This window comes from Salmo salar, chromosome 25 (genome assembly GCF_965601325.2).
Source record: "Salmo salar chromosome 25, fSalSal1, whole genome shotgun sequence".
Lineage (NCBI taxonomy): Eukaryota > Metazoa > Chordata > Actinopteri > Salmoniformes > Salmonidae > Salmo > Salmo salar.
The window spans coordinates 13,937,356-13,954,342 of NC_138315.1; the positions used below are offsets into that span (position 1 = coordinate 13,937,356).

General features: G+C 39.7%; 1 protein-coding gene across 3 annotated transcripts; it reads left to right on the plus strand.

Moving 5' to 3' along the window:
- The first annotated feature begins 2,872 nt into the window (after positions 1 to 2,872).
- Positions 2,873 to 16,666, plus strand: tank (TRAF family member-associated NFKB activator). Of its 3 annotated transcripts, none has more exons than XM_045707634.1 (9): positions 2,881 to 3,049; positions 10,588 to 10,626; positions 11,257 to 11,398; positions 11,627 to 11,738; positions 12,020 to 12,129; positions 13,791 to 13,864; positions 13,946 to 14,064; positions 14,670 to 15,046; positions 16,176 to 16,666. In XM_045707634.1, the coding sequence occupies exons 3-9, from the start codon at positions 11,300 to 11,302 to the stop codon at positions 16,368 to 16,370; spliced, it is 1,086 nt and encodes a 361-aa protein (XP_045563590.1). In that variant the 5' UTR covers positions 2,881 to 3,049; positions 10,588 to 10,626; positions 11,257 to 11,299; the 3' UTR covers positions 16,371 to 16,666. The 3 variants fall into 3 exon arrangements, with proteins under 3 accessions (XP_014028629.2, XP_045563590.1, XP_082825030.1); XM_082968904.1 differs by lacking the exon at positions 2,881 to 3,049 and adding an exon at positions 10,396 to 10,486; XM_014173154.3 differs by lacking the exon at positions 10,588 to 10,626 and having other exon boundaries at positions 2,873 to 3,049.
- Positions 16,667 to 16,987: the final 321 nt, after the last annotated feature.

Below are 16,987 nucleotides of genomic sequence, written 5' to 3' on the forward strand. Positions count from 1 at the left end.
GCGCCATCTGACCACTTCCATATTGAGCAAGTCACTGGTACTTCCTGCTTAAGTTTTTGCTTGTAAGCAGGAATCAGGAGGATAGAATTATGGACGGATTTGCCAAATGGAGGGCGGGGGAGAGCTTTGTATGCATTTCTGTGTGTGGAGTAAAGGTGGTCTAGAGTTTTTTTCCCTCTGGTTGCACATGTGACATGCTGGTAAAAATTTGGTAAAACTGATTTAAGTTTGCTTGCATTAAAGTCCCCGGCCATTAGGAGTGCCGCTTTTGGGTGAGCATTTTCTTGTTCGCTTATGTCCTGATAGAGTTGGTTGAGTGCGCTCTTAGTGCCAGCATCGGTCTGTGGTGGTAAATAGACGGCTACGAATAATATAGATGAGAACTCTCCTGGTAGATAGTGTGGTCTACAGCTTATCATGAAGTACTCTACCTCAGGCGAGCAATACCTCGAGACTTCTTTAATATTAGACATCGCGCACCAGCTGTTATTGACAAAAAGACACACACCCCCACCCCTCGTCTTACCAGACGTAGCTTCTCTGTTTTGCCGGTGCATTGAAATCCCTCAAGCTCTATATTGTCTGTGTCGTCGTTCAGCTACGACTCGGTGAAACATAGGATAATACAGTTCTTAATGTCCTGTTGGTAGGATAATCGTAATCATAGGTCATCCATTTTATTTTCCAATGATTGCATGTTAGCAAATAGAATAGAACCATCTCAGTAATGGGTGCAATCAGTCCAACTACTAACAGATTGGATCAGTATAGAAAAATGTATGTTATATATACTAAACAAAAATCTAAACGCAACATGTAAAGTGTTGGTCCCATGTTTCATGAGCTGAAATAAAAGATCCCAAAAATTTTCCATATGCACAAAAAGCTTATTTCTCTCAGATTTTGCCAACAAATTTGTTTACATCCCTGTTAGTGAGCATTTCTCCATTGCCAAGATAATCCATCCACCTGACAGGTGTGACATATCAAGGAGGTTAGAGGTTAGAGCATTGGGCCAGTAACTGAAAGGTCGCTGGATCGAATCCCCGAGCTGACAAGGTGAAACATCTGTCGTTCTGCCCCTGAACAAGGCAGTTAACCCACTGTCCCTAGGCCGTCATTGTAAATAACAATTTGTTCTTAACTGACTTGCCTAGTTAAATAAAGGTTTTAAAAAAAAACAGCATGATCATTGCACAGGTGCACCAATAAAAGTTGAGGGTGCGTGCAATTGGCATGCTCGAATTATCTAAAATGTTGTTTTAGATAATTTGCCAGTACGTCATGTTGGCGAGTGGTTTGCTGATGCCAATGTTGTGAACAGAGTGGTGGTGGTGTTATGGTATGGGCTGTCATAAGCTACGGACAACTAACACAATTGCATTTTATCAATGGCAATTTGACGGCACAAAAATACCGTGACGATATCCTTTGGCCCATTGTGAGGCCCATTTTTGTAAGGTATCTGTGACCAACAGATGCATATCTGTATTCCCAGTCATGTGAAATCCATAGATTAGGACCTAATTAATATATTTCAATTGACTGATTTCCTCATGAATTGTAACTCAGTACAATCTTTGAAATTGTTGCATGTTGCGTTTATATTTTAGGGAGGTATATTTTTGTGTAGCATACAATTAATCAACCAATCGATGTACATGCAACAACATAGATATTAAAACAAACAATTCTGAAAATCACCTGGCAGTAGAGCACTCTAGGAAATATGATACATTGTTCTATGTAGAACCCTTCTTGCCTTCCAAAGTATTATCAAAGAACCCTTTCCTCCAAAAAAGGGTTCTTAGGATATTAAAGGTTCTCGGTAGAACCCTTTGCCTTACAAAGAACCCTTGTCTTCCAAAAAGGGATTTCCAGATCAAAACAGTTCTTGGTAGAACCCTATCCCTCCGCAAAGAACCTTTTTGGAACCATTTTTTCTAAGAGTGTAGCTGCCCTCTGTTGGTCACTATTGGACTTAGATGTACTGTCACATACTGTACACCGGATAGTTGCAGTGAAATGTGTTGTTTTACAGGGTCACACATAGTAATACGGTGCCCCTGGAGATAATTAGGGTTAATTGCCTTGCTCAAGGGCACATCGACAGATGTGTAATCTTTCGGTTATTGGCCCAATGCTCTAACCACTAGGCTACCTGCCGTCCCAATTTCACGTTGCACTTTATTCTGCACAAATAAACTATTTCAATGATAAGTGTGAAACAGCAAACATCCTTATGATTGCATTTTCATTATTACATGGTAATACATGTGTGATTGCATATTGTGGGAAAATAAGATTAGGCTTATATCTTCCAGATACAGCACAGAAAGATGTTGATATGTATCTGTGTGCTATGTTTGTGCAATGAAATCAGATATTTGCTGTAGGCTACAGTACACAGTTGCATGCCCCTACTGTACATCTTTCAGAATCATTCAAATAACACTATAAAGTGTACTAAATTAATAAGGCCTAGTGCATAGACATAAGAATAGCTCAGCTAGTGATATTTTCTTTGCAAAGAGCATGTGTTGACATAGTTTATAGTAAAATATCTGTCAGAGACCAGTAAGTGTTCACCACAATTTGTGCAAAACACATTTCACACCAACATCGAGGGCTGAAATGTTGGGTTCTGATTAATTTAGCTAGCTATGCTTAACAGTGTGAGAAAACACTTATCCGCGAAGGTCACAGTAAATGCAACACATTTTTCTGCCACTTAACTTTGTTTTATCGGATTACTTTTTACATGCACATCATTGCAGAAGTGTAGGCAGCAAGAAGAACCCTCAATTTGCTAAACCACCTAGCACGAATTTAGTACCTCAAAGTTGATTGGTCAGAGTCCATCAAGGCGGAAGTCTAACAGGCGCGGGGGATTCCCCGAGGGAAGTTCCCAACGCGTTATAAAACATGTCAAATGTACATTTGTTCGAAATACACCATATCCTCTCCCGCACGTCGTACATATAGGCCACTCGAAGAATAAGAAGCTGTCGCAGTATCAAAACAATAGTTTGGCTATTTTCGAATGAAGGTAAGATACTGCTATTATAGGCTACATTCAGATACCAAAGTTGAGGGAGAACTGAACTAGGCAATATCTGATTATATCTAACTATTGACATTTAATACGACAAAACAGAACTGTACCGTACCAATTTCGTACTCTTACTTATGAATGTCAACGTTCTATGTAGCCAGTTCGTGCTTGATAGAATGTTGCTAGAAATGTAGAACTATCTGGCTGCTTCAGTCTACGGTGTAATCTTCATGTCATGTAGCCAGCAGATTTGGCCCGCTTGTTTACAGCTGCACTAGGGTCGGACAGGTTTCCTGTTTAAATTAAGACACAGCGGAGCTGGCGCGAGATATGGCTCAGAAAATATACTTCAATCCAGGGATGAGAAATGCGTTGTACTCCGAATTGTCTAGCAGTCGTTCACACCTCTAAGTGGAACAGGTGGGATAATGGGACAATTTGGGGTACAACGCATTTCTCAACCCTGGATTGAGGTACATTTTCCAAGCCATATCTCACACTTTGGTGTTTTAAATCTACACAGGAAGACTTTCTGGGTCAGATCTACTGGCTGCATATCGTGCTACTTGGTCTGCAACCAGCGACATACAATGACTGTTTTAAGCTTGAGTGTGTTTAAAGTAAATTACTAGATAGAGAACATTATCATGCTCATTATTCATTGTAAATTCAGAAGTAAAAAAATAAATAATAATAAAATAAATGAAGAAAAAGATTCAGGACACCCAGAAAAACAATACCCAACCGAAAAGCATTAGAGATGTCAAAGCTTCACAGTTTAGGTCAGGGGTATTTAACCGGGGGTCCATACTGCAGGGGTCCGCTATAAACAAATATACATATACAGTGCATTTGGAAATATTCAGATCCCTTGACTCTTTCCCACATTTTGTTACGTTACAGCCGTATTCTAAAATGGAATAAAAAAAATAAAAAGAAATCCTCCCTCAATCTACATACTATACCCCATAATGACAAAGCAAAAACATTTTTTTTTAAAGAAAATAAACGTTAACACATTTAGATAGGTATTCAGACCCTTTACTCAGTACTTTGTTGAAGCACCTTTGGCAGCAATTACAGCCTCGAGTCTTGGGTATGACGCTACAAGCTTGGCACACTTGTATTTGGGGAGTTTCTCTACAGACAATTCCTTCAACCTCATGGCATGGTTTGCTCTGACATGCACTCTCAACTGTGGGACCTTATATAGACAGGTGTGTGTGTTTCCAAATTATGTCCAATCAATTGAATTTACCACAGGTGGATTCCAATCAAGTTGTATTAACGTCTCAAGGATGATCAACGGAAACAGGATGCACCTGAGCTCAATTTTGAGTTTCATAGCAAAGGGTCTGAATACTTGTGTAAATAAGGTATTTCTGTTTTATTTGTAATACATTTGCAAAAATTCCTAAACCTGTTTTCGCTTAGTTATTATGGGGTATTGTGTGTAGACTGCTGAGGATTTTTTTTTTTTTAATCCATTTTAGAATAAAGGTGTAACATAACAAAATGCACAAAAATTCAAGGGGTCTGAATACTTTCCAAAGGCACTACATACATACATACATACATACATACATACATACATACATACATACATACAGTACCAGTCAAGTTTGGACACACCTACTCATTCCAGGATTTTTCTTTATTTTTACTATTGTCTAATAATGGTGAAGACATCAAAACTATGAAATAACACACATGGAATCATGTAGTAACCAAAAAAGTGTTAAACAAATCAAAATATATTTGAGATTCTTCAAAGTACCCACCCTTTGCCTTGATGACAGCTTTGCACACTCTTGGCATTCTCTCAACCAACTTCATGTGGTAGTCACCTGGAATACATTTCAATTAACAGGTGTGGCTTGTTAAAAGTTAATTTGTGGATTTTCTTCTTAATGCGTTTGAGCAAATCAGTTGTGTTGTGACAAGGTATGGGTGGTATACAGAAGATAGCCCTATTTGGTAAATACCAAGTCCATATTATGGCAACAGCTCAAATAAGCAAAGAGAAACAACAGTCCATCATTACTTTAAGATATGAAGGTCAGTCAATCCGGAAAATGTGAAGAACTTTGAAAGATTCTTCAAGTGCATTCGCATAAACCATCAAGTGCTATGATGAAACTGGCTCTCCTCAGGACCGCCACAGGAAAGGAAGACCCAGAGTTACCACTGCTGCAGAGAATAAGTTAATTAGAGTTACCAGCCTTAGAAATTGCAGCCCAAATAAATGCTTCACAGACTTTAAGTAACAGACACATCTCAACATCAACTGTTGAGAGGAGACTGCGTGAATCAGGCCTTCGTGGTCGAATTGCTGCAAAGAAACCACTACCAATAAGAAGAATAGACTTGATTGGGCCAAGAAACACGAGCAATTGACATTATATCAGTGGAAATCTGTCCTTTGGTCTGATGTGTCCAAATTTGAGATTTTTGTTTCCAACTGCCATGTCTTTGTGAGACACAGAGTAGGTGAATGGATGATCTCTATATGTGTGGTTCCCACTGTGAAGCATGGAGGAGGTGTGATGGTATGGGGGTGCTTTGTTGGTGACACTGTCTGTGGTTTATTTAGAATTCAAGGCACACTTAACCAGTATGGCTACCACAGCATTCTGCAGCGATATGCCTTCCCATCTTGTTTGCATTTGGTGGGACAATCATTTGTTTTTCAACAGGACAATGACCCAACACACCTCCAGGCTCTGTAAGGGCTATTTGACCAAAAAGGAGAGCGATGGAGTGCTGCATCAGATGACCTGGCCTCTACAATCACCCGACCTCAACCAAATTGAGATGGTTTGGGATGAGTTGGACTGCGGAGTGAAGGAAAAGTGGCCAACAAGTGCTCAGCATATGTGGGAACTCCTTCAAGGCTGTTGGAAAAGCATTCCAGGTGAAGCTGGTTGAGAGAATGCCAAGAGTGTGCAAAGCTGTCATCAAGGCAAAGGGTGGCTACTTTGAAGTATCTGAAATATATTTTGATTTGTTTAACACTTTTTCTTGTTACTACATGATTCCATATGTGTTATTTCATAGTTTTGATGTCTTCACTATTATTCTACAATGTAGAAAATAGTAAAATAAAGAAAAATGCTTGAATGAGTTGGTGTGTCCAAACTTTTGACAGGTACTGTGTGTGTATATATAGATGTACAGTGAGGGAAAAAAGTATTTGATCCCCTGCTAATTTTGTACATTTGCCCACTGACAAAGAAATGATCAGTCTATAATTTTAATGGTAGGTTTATGTGAACAGTGAGAGACAGAATAACAACAAAAACACTCTTAAAGGGAGTGCTCCTAATCTCAGTTTGTTACCTGTATAAAAGACACCTGTCCACAGAAGCAATCAATCAATCAGATTCCAAACTATCCACCATGGCCAAGACCAAAGAGCTCTCCAAGGATGTCAGGGACAAGATTGTAGACCTACACAAGGCTGGAATGGGCTACAAGACCATCGCCAAGCAGCTTGGTGAGAAGGTGACAACAGTTGGTGCGATTATTCGCAAATGGAAGAAACACAAAAGAACTGTCCCTCGGCCTGGGGCTCCATGCAAGATCTCACCTCATGGAGTTGCAATGATCATGAGAATAGTGAGGAATCAGCCCAGAACTACATGGGAGGATCTTGTCAATGATCTCAAGGCAGCTGGGACCATAGACACCAAGAAAACAATTGGTAACACACTACGCCGTGAAGGACTGAAATCCTGCAGCGCCCGCAAGGTCCCCCTGCTCAAGAAAGCACATATACATGCCCGTCTGAAGTTTGCCAATGAACATCTGAATGATTCAGAGGACAACTGGGTGAAAGTGTTGTGGTCAGATGAGACCAAAATGGAGCTCTTTGGCATCAACTCAACTCGCCGTGTTTGGAGGAGGAGGAATGCTGCCTATGACCCCAAGAACACCATCCCCACCGTCAAACATGGAGGTGGAAACATTATGCTTTGGGGGTGTTTTTCTGCTAAGGGGACAGGACAACTTCACCGCATCAAAGGGACGATAGACGGGGCCATGTACCGTCAAATCTTGGGTGAGAACCTCCTTCCCTCAGCCAGGGCATTGAAAATGGGTCGTGGATGGGTATTCCAGCATGACAATGACCCAAAACACACGGCTAAGGCAACAAAGGAGTGGCTCAAGAAGAAGAACATTAAGGTCCTGGAGTGGCCTAGCCAGTCTCCAGACCTTAATCCCATAGAATATCTGTGGAGGGAGCTGAAGGTTTGAGTTGCCAAACGTCAGCCTCGAAACCTTAATGACTTGGAGAAGATCTGCAAAGAGGAGTGGGATAAAATCCCTCCTGAGATGTGTGCAAACCTGGTGGCCAACTACAAGAAACGTCTGACCTCTGTGATTGCCAACGAGGGTTTTGCCACCAAGTACTAAGTCATGTTTTGCAGAGGGGTCAAATACTTATTTCCCTCATTAAAATGCAAATCCATTTATAACATTTTTGACATGGTTTTTCTGGATTTTTTTGTTGTTATTCTGTCTCTCACTGTTCAAATAAACCTACCATTAAAAGTATAGACTGATCATTTCTTTGTCAGTGGGCAAACGTACAAAATCAGCAGGGGATCAAATACTTTTTTCCCTCACTGTATACTGAACAAAAATACAACATGTAAAGTGTTGGTCCCATGGTTCATGAGCTGAAATAAAATATCCCAGAAATGTTCCATATGCACAAAAAGGTTATTGCTCTCACATTTTGTGCACACATTTGTTTACACCCTTGTTAGTGAGCATTTCTCCTTTTCCAAAATAATCCATCTACCTGACAGGTGTGGCATATCAACAAGCTGTTTAAACAGCATGATTATTACACAGGTGCACCTTGTGCTGTGGACAATAAAAGGCCACAAAAATTTCTCAAGTTTTGAGGGAGCGTGCAATTGACATGCTAACTGCAGGAATGTCCACCAGAGCTGTTGCCAGAGAATTTAATGTACATTTTTCTACCGTAAGTCGCCACCGATGTTGTTTTAGAGAATTTGTCAGTACGTCCAACTGGCCTCACAACCGCAGACCATGTGTATGACATTGTGTGGGTGAGCGGTTTGCTATGGTGGTGGTGGTGGTGGTGGTGGTGGTGGTGGTGGCATTATGGTATGGGCTGGCATAAGCTACGGATAACTAACACAATTGCATTTTATCGATGGCAATTTGAATGCACAAAAATTCTGTGACGAGATCCTGGGGCCCATTGTGAGGCCCTTGTTTTTTTTTTTTTTTAAGATATCTGTGACCAACAGATGCATATCTGTATTCCCAGTCATGTGAAATCCATAGATTAGGGCCTAATGAAATAATTTAAATTGACAGATTTTCCTTATATAAACTGTAACTCAGTAAAATCTTTCAAATTGTTGCATTTTATTTTTTGTGGGTGTATGTATGTATGTGTATATATATATATATATATATATATATATATATATATATATATATATATACACATACATACACACACACACACACACACACACACACACACACACACTTAGACATTTCCTTGTTTTGAAAGAAAAGCAAATTATTTTGTCCATTAAAATAACATCAAATTGATCAGAGGTACAGTGTAGACATTGGTAATGTTGTAAATGACTATTGTAGCTGGAAACGGCAGATTCTTTTTATTTTTATGGATTATCTACAGTTGAAGTCGGAAGTTTACATACACTTAGGTTGGAGTCATTAAAACTAGTTTTTCAACCACTCCACACATTTCTTGTTAACAAACTATAGTTTTCCAAGTCGGTTAGGACATCTACTTTGTGCATGACACAAGTAATGTTTCCAACAATTGTTAACAGACAGATTATTTCACTTATAATTCACTGTATCACAATTCCAGTGGGTCAGAAGTATACATACACTAAGTTTGACTGTGCCTTTAAACAGCTTGAGAAATTCCAGAAAATTATGTCATGGCTTTGGAAGCTTCTGATAGGCTAATTGACATCATTTGAGTCAATTGGAGGTGTACCTGTTGATGTATTTCAAGGCCTACCTTCAAACTCAGTGCCTCTTTGCTTGACATCATGGGAAAATCAAAAGAATTTAGCCAAGACCTCAGAAAACAAATTGTAGACCTCCACAAGTCTGGTTCATCCTTGGGAGCAATTTCCAAATGCCTGAAGGTACCACGTTCATCTGTATAAACAATAGTACGCAAGTATACAAAACCATTGTACCACACAGCCGTCATACCGCTCAGGAAGGAGATGCGTTCTGTCTCCTAGAGGTGAACGTACTTTGGTGCGAAAAGTGCAAATCAATCCCAGAACAACAGCAAAGGACCTTGTGAAGATGCTGGAGGAAACAGGTACAAGTGTATCTATAGCCACAGTAAAACGACTCCTATATTGACATACCCTGAAAGGCTGCTCAGCAAGGAAAAAGCCACTGCTCCAAAACCGCCATAAAAAAGACAGACTATGGTTTGCAACTGCACATGGGGACAAAGATCATACTTTTTTGGACAGTGCCATAAGATTAACAAGAATTTAAGCTTTCTGCCAATTTCAGATATGTCTATGTCCTGGGAAATGTTCTTGTTACTTACACCCTCATGCTAATTGCATTAGCCTACGTTAGCTCAACCATCCCACAGGGGACCCACCAATCCTGAAACACCAGTCTCAACGTGAACAGAGAAGAGGCGACTCCGGGATGCTGGCCTTCTATGCAGAGTTCCTCTATCCAGTGTCTGTGTTCTTTTGCCCATCTTAATCATTTATTTTTACTGGCCAGTCTGAGATATGGCTTTTTCTTTGCAACTGCCTAGAAGGCCAGCATCCCGGAGTCGCCTCTTCACTGTTGACGATGAGACTGGTGTTTTGCGGGTACAATTTAATGAAGCTTCCAGTTGAGGACTTGTGAGGCGTCTGTTTCTCAAACTAGACACTCTAATGTACTTGTCCTCTTGCTCAGTTGTGCACCGGGGCCTCCCACTCCTCTTTCTAGTCTGGTTAGAGACAGTTTGCGCTGTTCTGTGAAGGGAGTATTTCACAGCATTGTACGAGATCTTCAGTTTCTTGGCAATTTCTCGCATTGGAATAGCCTTCATTTCTCCGAACAAGAATAGAGTGACAAGTTTCAGAAGTAAGTGTTTGTTTCTGGCCATTTTGAGCCTGTAATCGAACCCACAAATGCTGATGCTCCAGATACTCAACTAGTCTGAAGAAGGCCAGTCTTATTGTTTCTTTAATCAGACCAACAGTTTTCAGCTGTGCTAACATAATTGCAAAAGGGTGTTCTAATGATCAATTATCCTTTTAAAATTATAAACTTGGATTACCTAACACAACGTGCCATTGGAGCAGAGGAGTGATGGTTGCTGATAATGGGCCTCTGTACGCCTATGTAGATATTCCATAAAAATTCTGCCGTTTCCAGGTACAATAGTCATTTACAACATTAACAATGTCTACACTGTATTTCTGATCAATTTTATGTTATTTTAATGTTCAAAATTGTTATTTTCTTTCAAAAACAAGGACCGGGACATTTCTAGAGTGACTCCAAACTTTTGAACGGTAGTGTATACAATACATTTGGATAGTATTTAGATCCCTTGGCTTTTTCCACATTTTGTTACATTACAGCCTTAATCCATTTTAGAATACGTTTTTTTTTTTTTTTCTCTCCTCAATCTACACACAATATTTTTGCTAATTTATTACAAATAAAAACCAGATAACTTACGTAAATAAGGTTTTAGACCATTTGCTTTTAGAATCGAAATTGAACTCAGGTGCATGCTGATTCCATTGATCCTCCTTGAGATGTTTCTACAACTTCATTGGAGTCCACCTGTGGTAAATTCAATTGATTGGACATGATTTGGAAAGGGACACACCTTTCTACAGTGGGGCAAAAAAGTATTTAGTCAGCCACCAATTGTGCAATTTCTCCCACTTAAAAAGATGAGAGAGGCCTGTAATTTTCATCATAGGTACACGTCAACTATGACAGACAAAATGAGAAAAAAAATCAAGAAAATCACATTGTAGGATTTTTTTATGAATATATATGCACAGAAGTATGCACTGGCCCCAGTTTCATGATTAGCGAGGAGGACTTTGTTTTTACAGCAAGTCATGTGAAAATGTGCTTTAATGCCGCGTTGTGCCCCTAAACATTGGTTGTGTGATATGTTGCCACAGGGCCCATGACCGCAGTGTCAGTAATGATCGTGGAGCGCACGGCATGGAGAGGAATATCGGAGACCAGCTCAACAAGGCCTATGAAGCTTACCGCCAGGCCTCTATCGAGCGAGACAGCGCCAAAAGGGAACTACAGAAGACGGTATTATACCTAAATCATTGCGATAGAAAACTACCTCTTCAAATTTACCTATGAGACTTCAACTCCATCCAGTGCGATGTGGCGTAGCCTTCGATACAGTGCTTTCATACAATTAAGTGCTGTAGCATGGTAATTACAGTCATTTACATTAGAGGCTAGGAAAGTCTACCTACCTCGTAAGTGATGACATTGATGATTTAGTATGTAATGGAAGGTTAACTTTTGCAGAATGAATATTATGAGCGGCACACTGAGAAACTTCAGAAACAGATAGAAGACCAGCAGCAGATGATTTCAAAACTCAAAGTTCAGTTGATAGCAGCAACTAAGCAACCTTCAGGTAAATGACAAGCATAGTTGTTTTCTTAATACTATTCTGACATATTCTATACCATACAGTTGAACTATAGTGAAAGAAACAGTAAAACCGTAGTCTATATTGGGCATGTGCATGCATTCTGTTACATTTTCGGTTCCCCTGGAGATAAATTGTGCTGTAAGAAATATTATTGCTGTTTCAGGACATTGTACACTTCCCATCGCAAATGACACTTCCTGTGTTGACTGTGGTTTGGCTGCTACATTATATACTATTTTTTTTAAATCTTATTTGATTGTTAGGAGAGGTGAAAGGTGAGACTGTTCCTAGAAAACAGGAAGAAGAAACCCTGTCTCCTTCCAACCATCTCTTTGACAACCCAAGCAGCTCCTTCCGGAAGATTCATTACTTGGTAACCATGTTTAACACAATTAGTAATACAATCCACATAAGAGGATAATTAGATGTTGTTTATTTATGTTTACAAATATGATGCAGATAGGCAAAATGCAAGGATGTGATAGGGTCAGAGTGCGAATTATATTGTGACATTTGGGGTGTCAATTTTTTTCACAGGACCTACTATGTATGAAAAAAATAAGTAAATATAGAAAGACATGTCATTTAACGGTAAAAATAATGTATTCCTTTTTAATTGTCATGAACACAACCAGTCATGATATTTTCATCTTATTGTCAAACAAATCACTTAAAAAAGTAGGCTACTTGCGCATGTTCGTCCACTGCAAAATAATTCCAGCATCCAAACAGTGCACTGTGCCATTTGAAGAATTTACATTTTAGTCATTTAGCAGACGCTCTTATCCAGAGCGACTTACAGTAGTGAATGCATACATTTCATTTCATACATTTTTTGTTCCCGTACTGGTCCCCCGTGGGAATCGAACCCACAACCCTGGCGTTGCAAACACCATGCTCTACCAACTGAGCCACACGGGACCATGAATGAAAAGAGACATCTGTTACAAAACACCAAAAAGTGTAATGACATTTGCCGATTTGTTGTTTGGTTTACACTCTTGTAGCCTGAATAAATTGAATCGTCTTGCTGACAGAAGGGCCTTTTTTGTAGAAAGAAAAGGGACACCTGAAAAAGATGCGGGAGTATCCTGGGGGGGGTGTTTGTGGGGGTGGTTGTTTAATTTGAAATAAGTTTTTATTTTAATATTTGCCACTGTAGCAGTAAAAATAGCATTTTAAACAAATAGGATAATGGTTAAATAAGCATTATAATAAGCATAACCCCCCCCCAAAAAAAAGTTTGACTTTGTTGCATTTAGGGGGCTGCATGTCTCATTCAGGGGTTCACGCTCTGGATAGGGTGCAAACACGGCATCCCCGGTTGCTGCCTCATAATTATTTTATTTTTGTTTTCTCTCAAATGAGCTCAATATCCTCTCTCTCTCTTTTTTTTTTTTTTACAAGCGAGCACACATACAGCCACACACACACACACATACAGCCACACACACACACATACAGCCACACACACACACATACAGCCACACACACACATACGTTGTTCACAAATTGTGTTTCTGCACGGCCTGATAGCAGCTCATACCAATGCACAATACAATAGCTCCACTTTCTGTGACATAGGTCATCTTTCATCTTGTTGCTTCACTCTAATAAAGGTTGCAGGCTCAAATTTTTATGCCGGATAACAAATTCACTGAACCTGTTTGACTAATGCAAAAGCATTATTTTCCCCCCTTAATCAACAAAAAAAAAACGTGTGTTTTGGAGAAAATATTAATTTGTAATTTTCTAATATAATCAAAACTCGTTCTCATGTATAATTTTTAAAGAATGAATACACACATATAGTCTTTCATCAACAGGTGGCGCTAGAGGATAACATCACCACACCTCAGGGTCTGAGGCTGTTATAAGCCACCAGTTTTATTGTTGAGAAATAATTCCCTAATCGATCACAAGGCAGCAACCATTTTAGTAGATTCATTAACAATAATCAGATCATTTTTAGTTTGAATGGTGGATATTCTCTTGCCGTGTAAGTCCTCTATGCCATGTGTGTCTGTTTTTCAGAAGGGGAACATGGAAACTGCAGTGATTGTGTCACCTTCACCACACACAGCACCTGTAAACAGCAGTTTTGAGAAGTATGTGCATTAGTCACCAGTATCTTTACTTCATTTTTGGCTGAAAAGCAGTTTTCTTACTTGTATTTCTTTGTCTCTCAGAAAAGATGTTCTTGAGGCGTTTCAAGCTCTTCAGGGGAAATTCCAGCAGATACAGACATTAACCCGGAGACAAAAAGATCACCTGAGAAAATTCTACAAAGGAAATTACATGGCAAATGGTAATATTAGTCCGCACAATAGTCATTTTAGATTGGAGAAATTGCTTATTATTCCAGCCCTGTTGAAAGGCACCCAAGGCCTGAACTCATGTCCAGCTTGACTCTAATTTAATTACAATAGAGAAAATATGTTGACTTACAATTCCTTTGGATATGTCATAACACTGTATTAGTAATTATATATTGTAGCTTTGGCTTGATTCCTGTACACAATTAGATAGCAACACATTAAGCTGAACCGTACATTAATGCCTCATTGGCCTATTGACCCATGGCCCACCCACCTACCTGTGTGGATATAGACTAAGCAGATAAACATGTTTCATTATTCCACAGACACATGCTGTGATGTAGTGCTGGTTAGTTGAATGAAAAACAAGTTGGAATGAAAGAAAAAATGCTCCTATTATACTTATTGTGTGAAATTAGAAGATTAAATTAAACAAGGAGAAGGCTCTCGACGTTTTTCATTATTACCTGATGATTCATCATTACTTGAACTAATCGCTACTCAATAGCATAAGTTAATATCTCAATGTTGCAAGTGAATGTCAATTATGTTACATAAACAGTATGATAAAAGCCTTGTGTTTGCCATTCGACAGAGCAGCAGTTCTCCATGCCCATTCAGTGTACAGACGTGGCCGTGGAGCAGGCGGAGAGGCCCTTCCCCTCAGCCTTAAGGCCAGGGGTCATACTCCAGCACCCGCCCACGTCCCTGGCATCCCGCAGTGCCAGCCAAGAGGACAGGGACCTAGTGGACTCCCTCACCAGGCTCAGCGTCAAGTTCCCCCCTTCCACAGACAGTGAATACGAGTTCCTGAACAGCGCTCCAGAGAAACACTTTAACCTGTCTATGCCAAGGCAATGGGCAGAAGTCATAGAGGAATCGTCTATGGAGCTCACCATCCCATTCCTGTATCCTACATCTCCCTCTCACCCCACCTCCCCCTCACACGAGAGTGTGCGTGGACCCCTGCAGGTGAGATTCGCGGGATATGCTCTTTCCTTTATTTGCAGCAGGTAAATGTAGGAAATTCACAACACCTGATTTGTTCTGGCAAATGAATGGGAGAGAGAGAGAGAGTGTATAAGTAGTGAAAGACAACCTAACATATCAATGAACGTTGTTGATCACGAACAAAAGGCCAATTTTTCTCTGATTACCGAGTTGAGAGCGCCAGTCAAACTTAAAACTAACATGGAAAAGCCATTAATTGGTTAGATTCAGTAGATGTATACCTGCTAAAACAGAGGTGAGTTGAGATGTGATAGGCCTATGTGTACGACAATGCTTGTTGCATATTTATTACAATGTGTCTACCTTACTATTTGTCATTGACATAAAATCAGCAAACTGAGAAGTAACAAATGATCATAAAACACACCAATTGTTTTGGATGGTAAAGCTTTTTTTGCCATGCAGTTTAGTAGTTGGTTATATAAGTCCATGTTGATGTCAAAACAAAAGTACTGTATATTTTATAACTGCCATTATCAGTACAACTGCACCCCTGTGAGGTCGTGTATGCAGAATTATAGAAGCAATCTTTATTTTTGATCTATTCATGTATTACGTATTTTGATAATACACAGCATTTCTTTGCTCATCTAAGTCCCATATTGCTGGATGTGTACCTCATTGATCTTTAGCTGTCATGTATTCTTCGTTGAGTATTGCTTAGCCAGGCTTTTGGTTACAAATTACACCGAAGAAATGCACCTTTGTTCAGACGCGTATCTGGGTTGTGATTAACACCTACACCGATGGCCGAATATTTCTTTGCTATTGGATCATTTCATTGTTTGGATTTCTCTGTTTCTAACCTAACAAACGTTGCCTCTGGCATTGACAATGACAGAAACAAGTAACTACTCCAATCCTACTGTAGCAAATGTATAGCATTACAATAGTACAAGTAGTGGGGCAGGAACTATAGATGTTGAGAAAGCGGGTTCAAGTGGGACACTGCTTTGCTTGTATTCCCCGGAGCAACAGATCTTTCCTCAGTGGAGACCCAAGCACATGGCCAACTGTAAGTGGGTGAGTGTAAGCAATGCAAAGTGTATGAATAATGGAGTATAAGTGGTGTGTTTGTCCCTCCATGTAGCCTCTGTGGAGCCCTGAGCTTTGTGATGCAGTAGCAGTAGCAGCAGCAGCACAGGCCATGAGTGCGAAGCCACAACAACAGATCAACAACAACAGTCCTGATATCTGTGCCTACTGCAACGCGGAAGTTCCCCAAGACCACATGAAGAGCCACCTTTATTCTCATTGCCAGACGGAGAGTGATTCCAGCAATTGACACTAGCAGACAGTGGCTGCCCAATGCAACACCTCTAGGCTTAATTCATGGTTTATTCATGTCTTTGTTGCCACGCCATGAATTACATGCGCTGGGCTGGATGTCACATGACACTGGCGTTTGCAACGGGACTAGAATCCACTCTTGATCATATATTTAATTTGTTAGAGTTGAATGGTACATTTTACAGTCGTCGTCTTAAGATATTACTTTGAAATTGTACATCTCTAGACCTATGAAATGATATTGTACAGTATGTAGGTTTAAGTATAATAAAGCAATAATTTAATCTTGAATTTTCACTTGTATTATTTTGCTTGTCTTTATAAAACACAGGGACTTGGCATGGTGCTAGTATGTTGACATACATGTAGGTCTACTGTATACGTCTCCCCCAAAGCAGTAGGAATTTGATACTCTGTATTTTTAGGGAAACATTCAACTTTAATTCTCCACATGGATCTGGAAATGCGTGTCGTGAAAATTATTGAAGTACTGAACAATATTTTTTGTAGTTATGTCATTATATATACTGAACAAAACGCAACATGCAACAATTTCAAAGATATGAACTGTAACTCAGTCAAATAAGGAAATCAGTCAATTGAAATAAATTC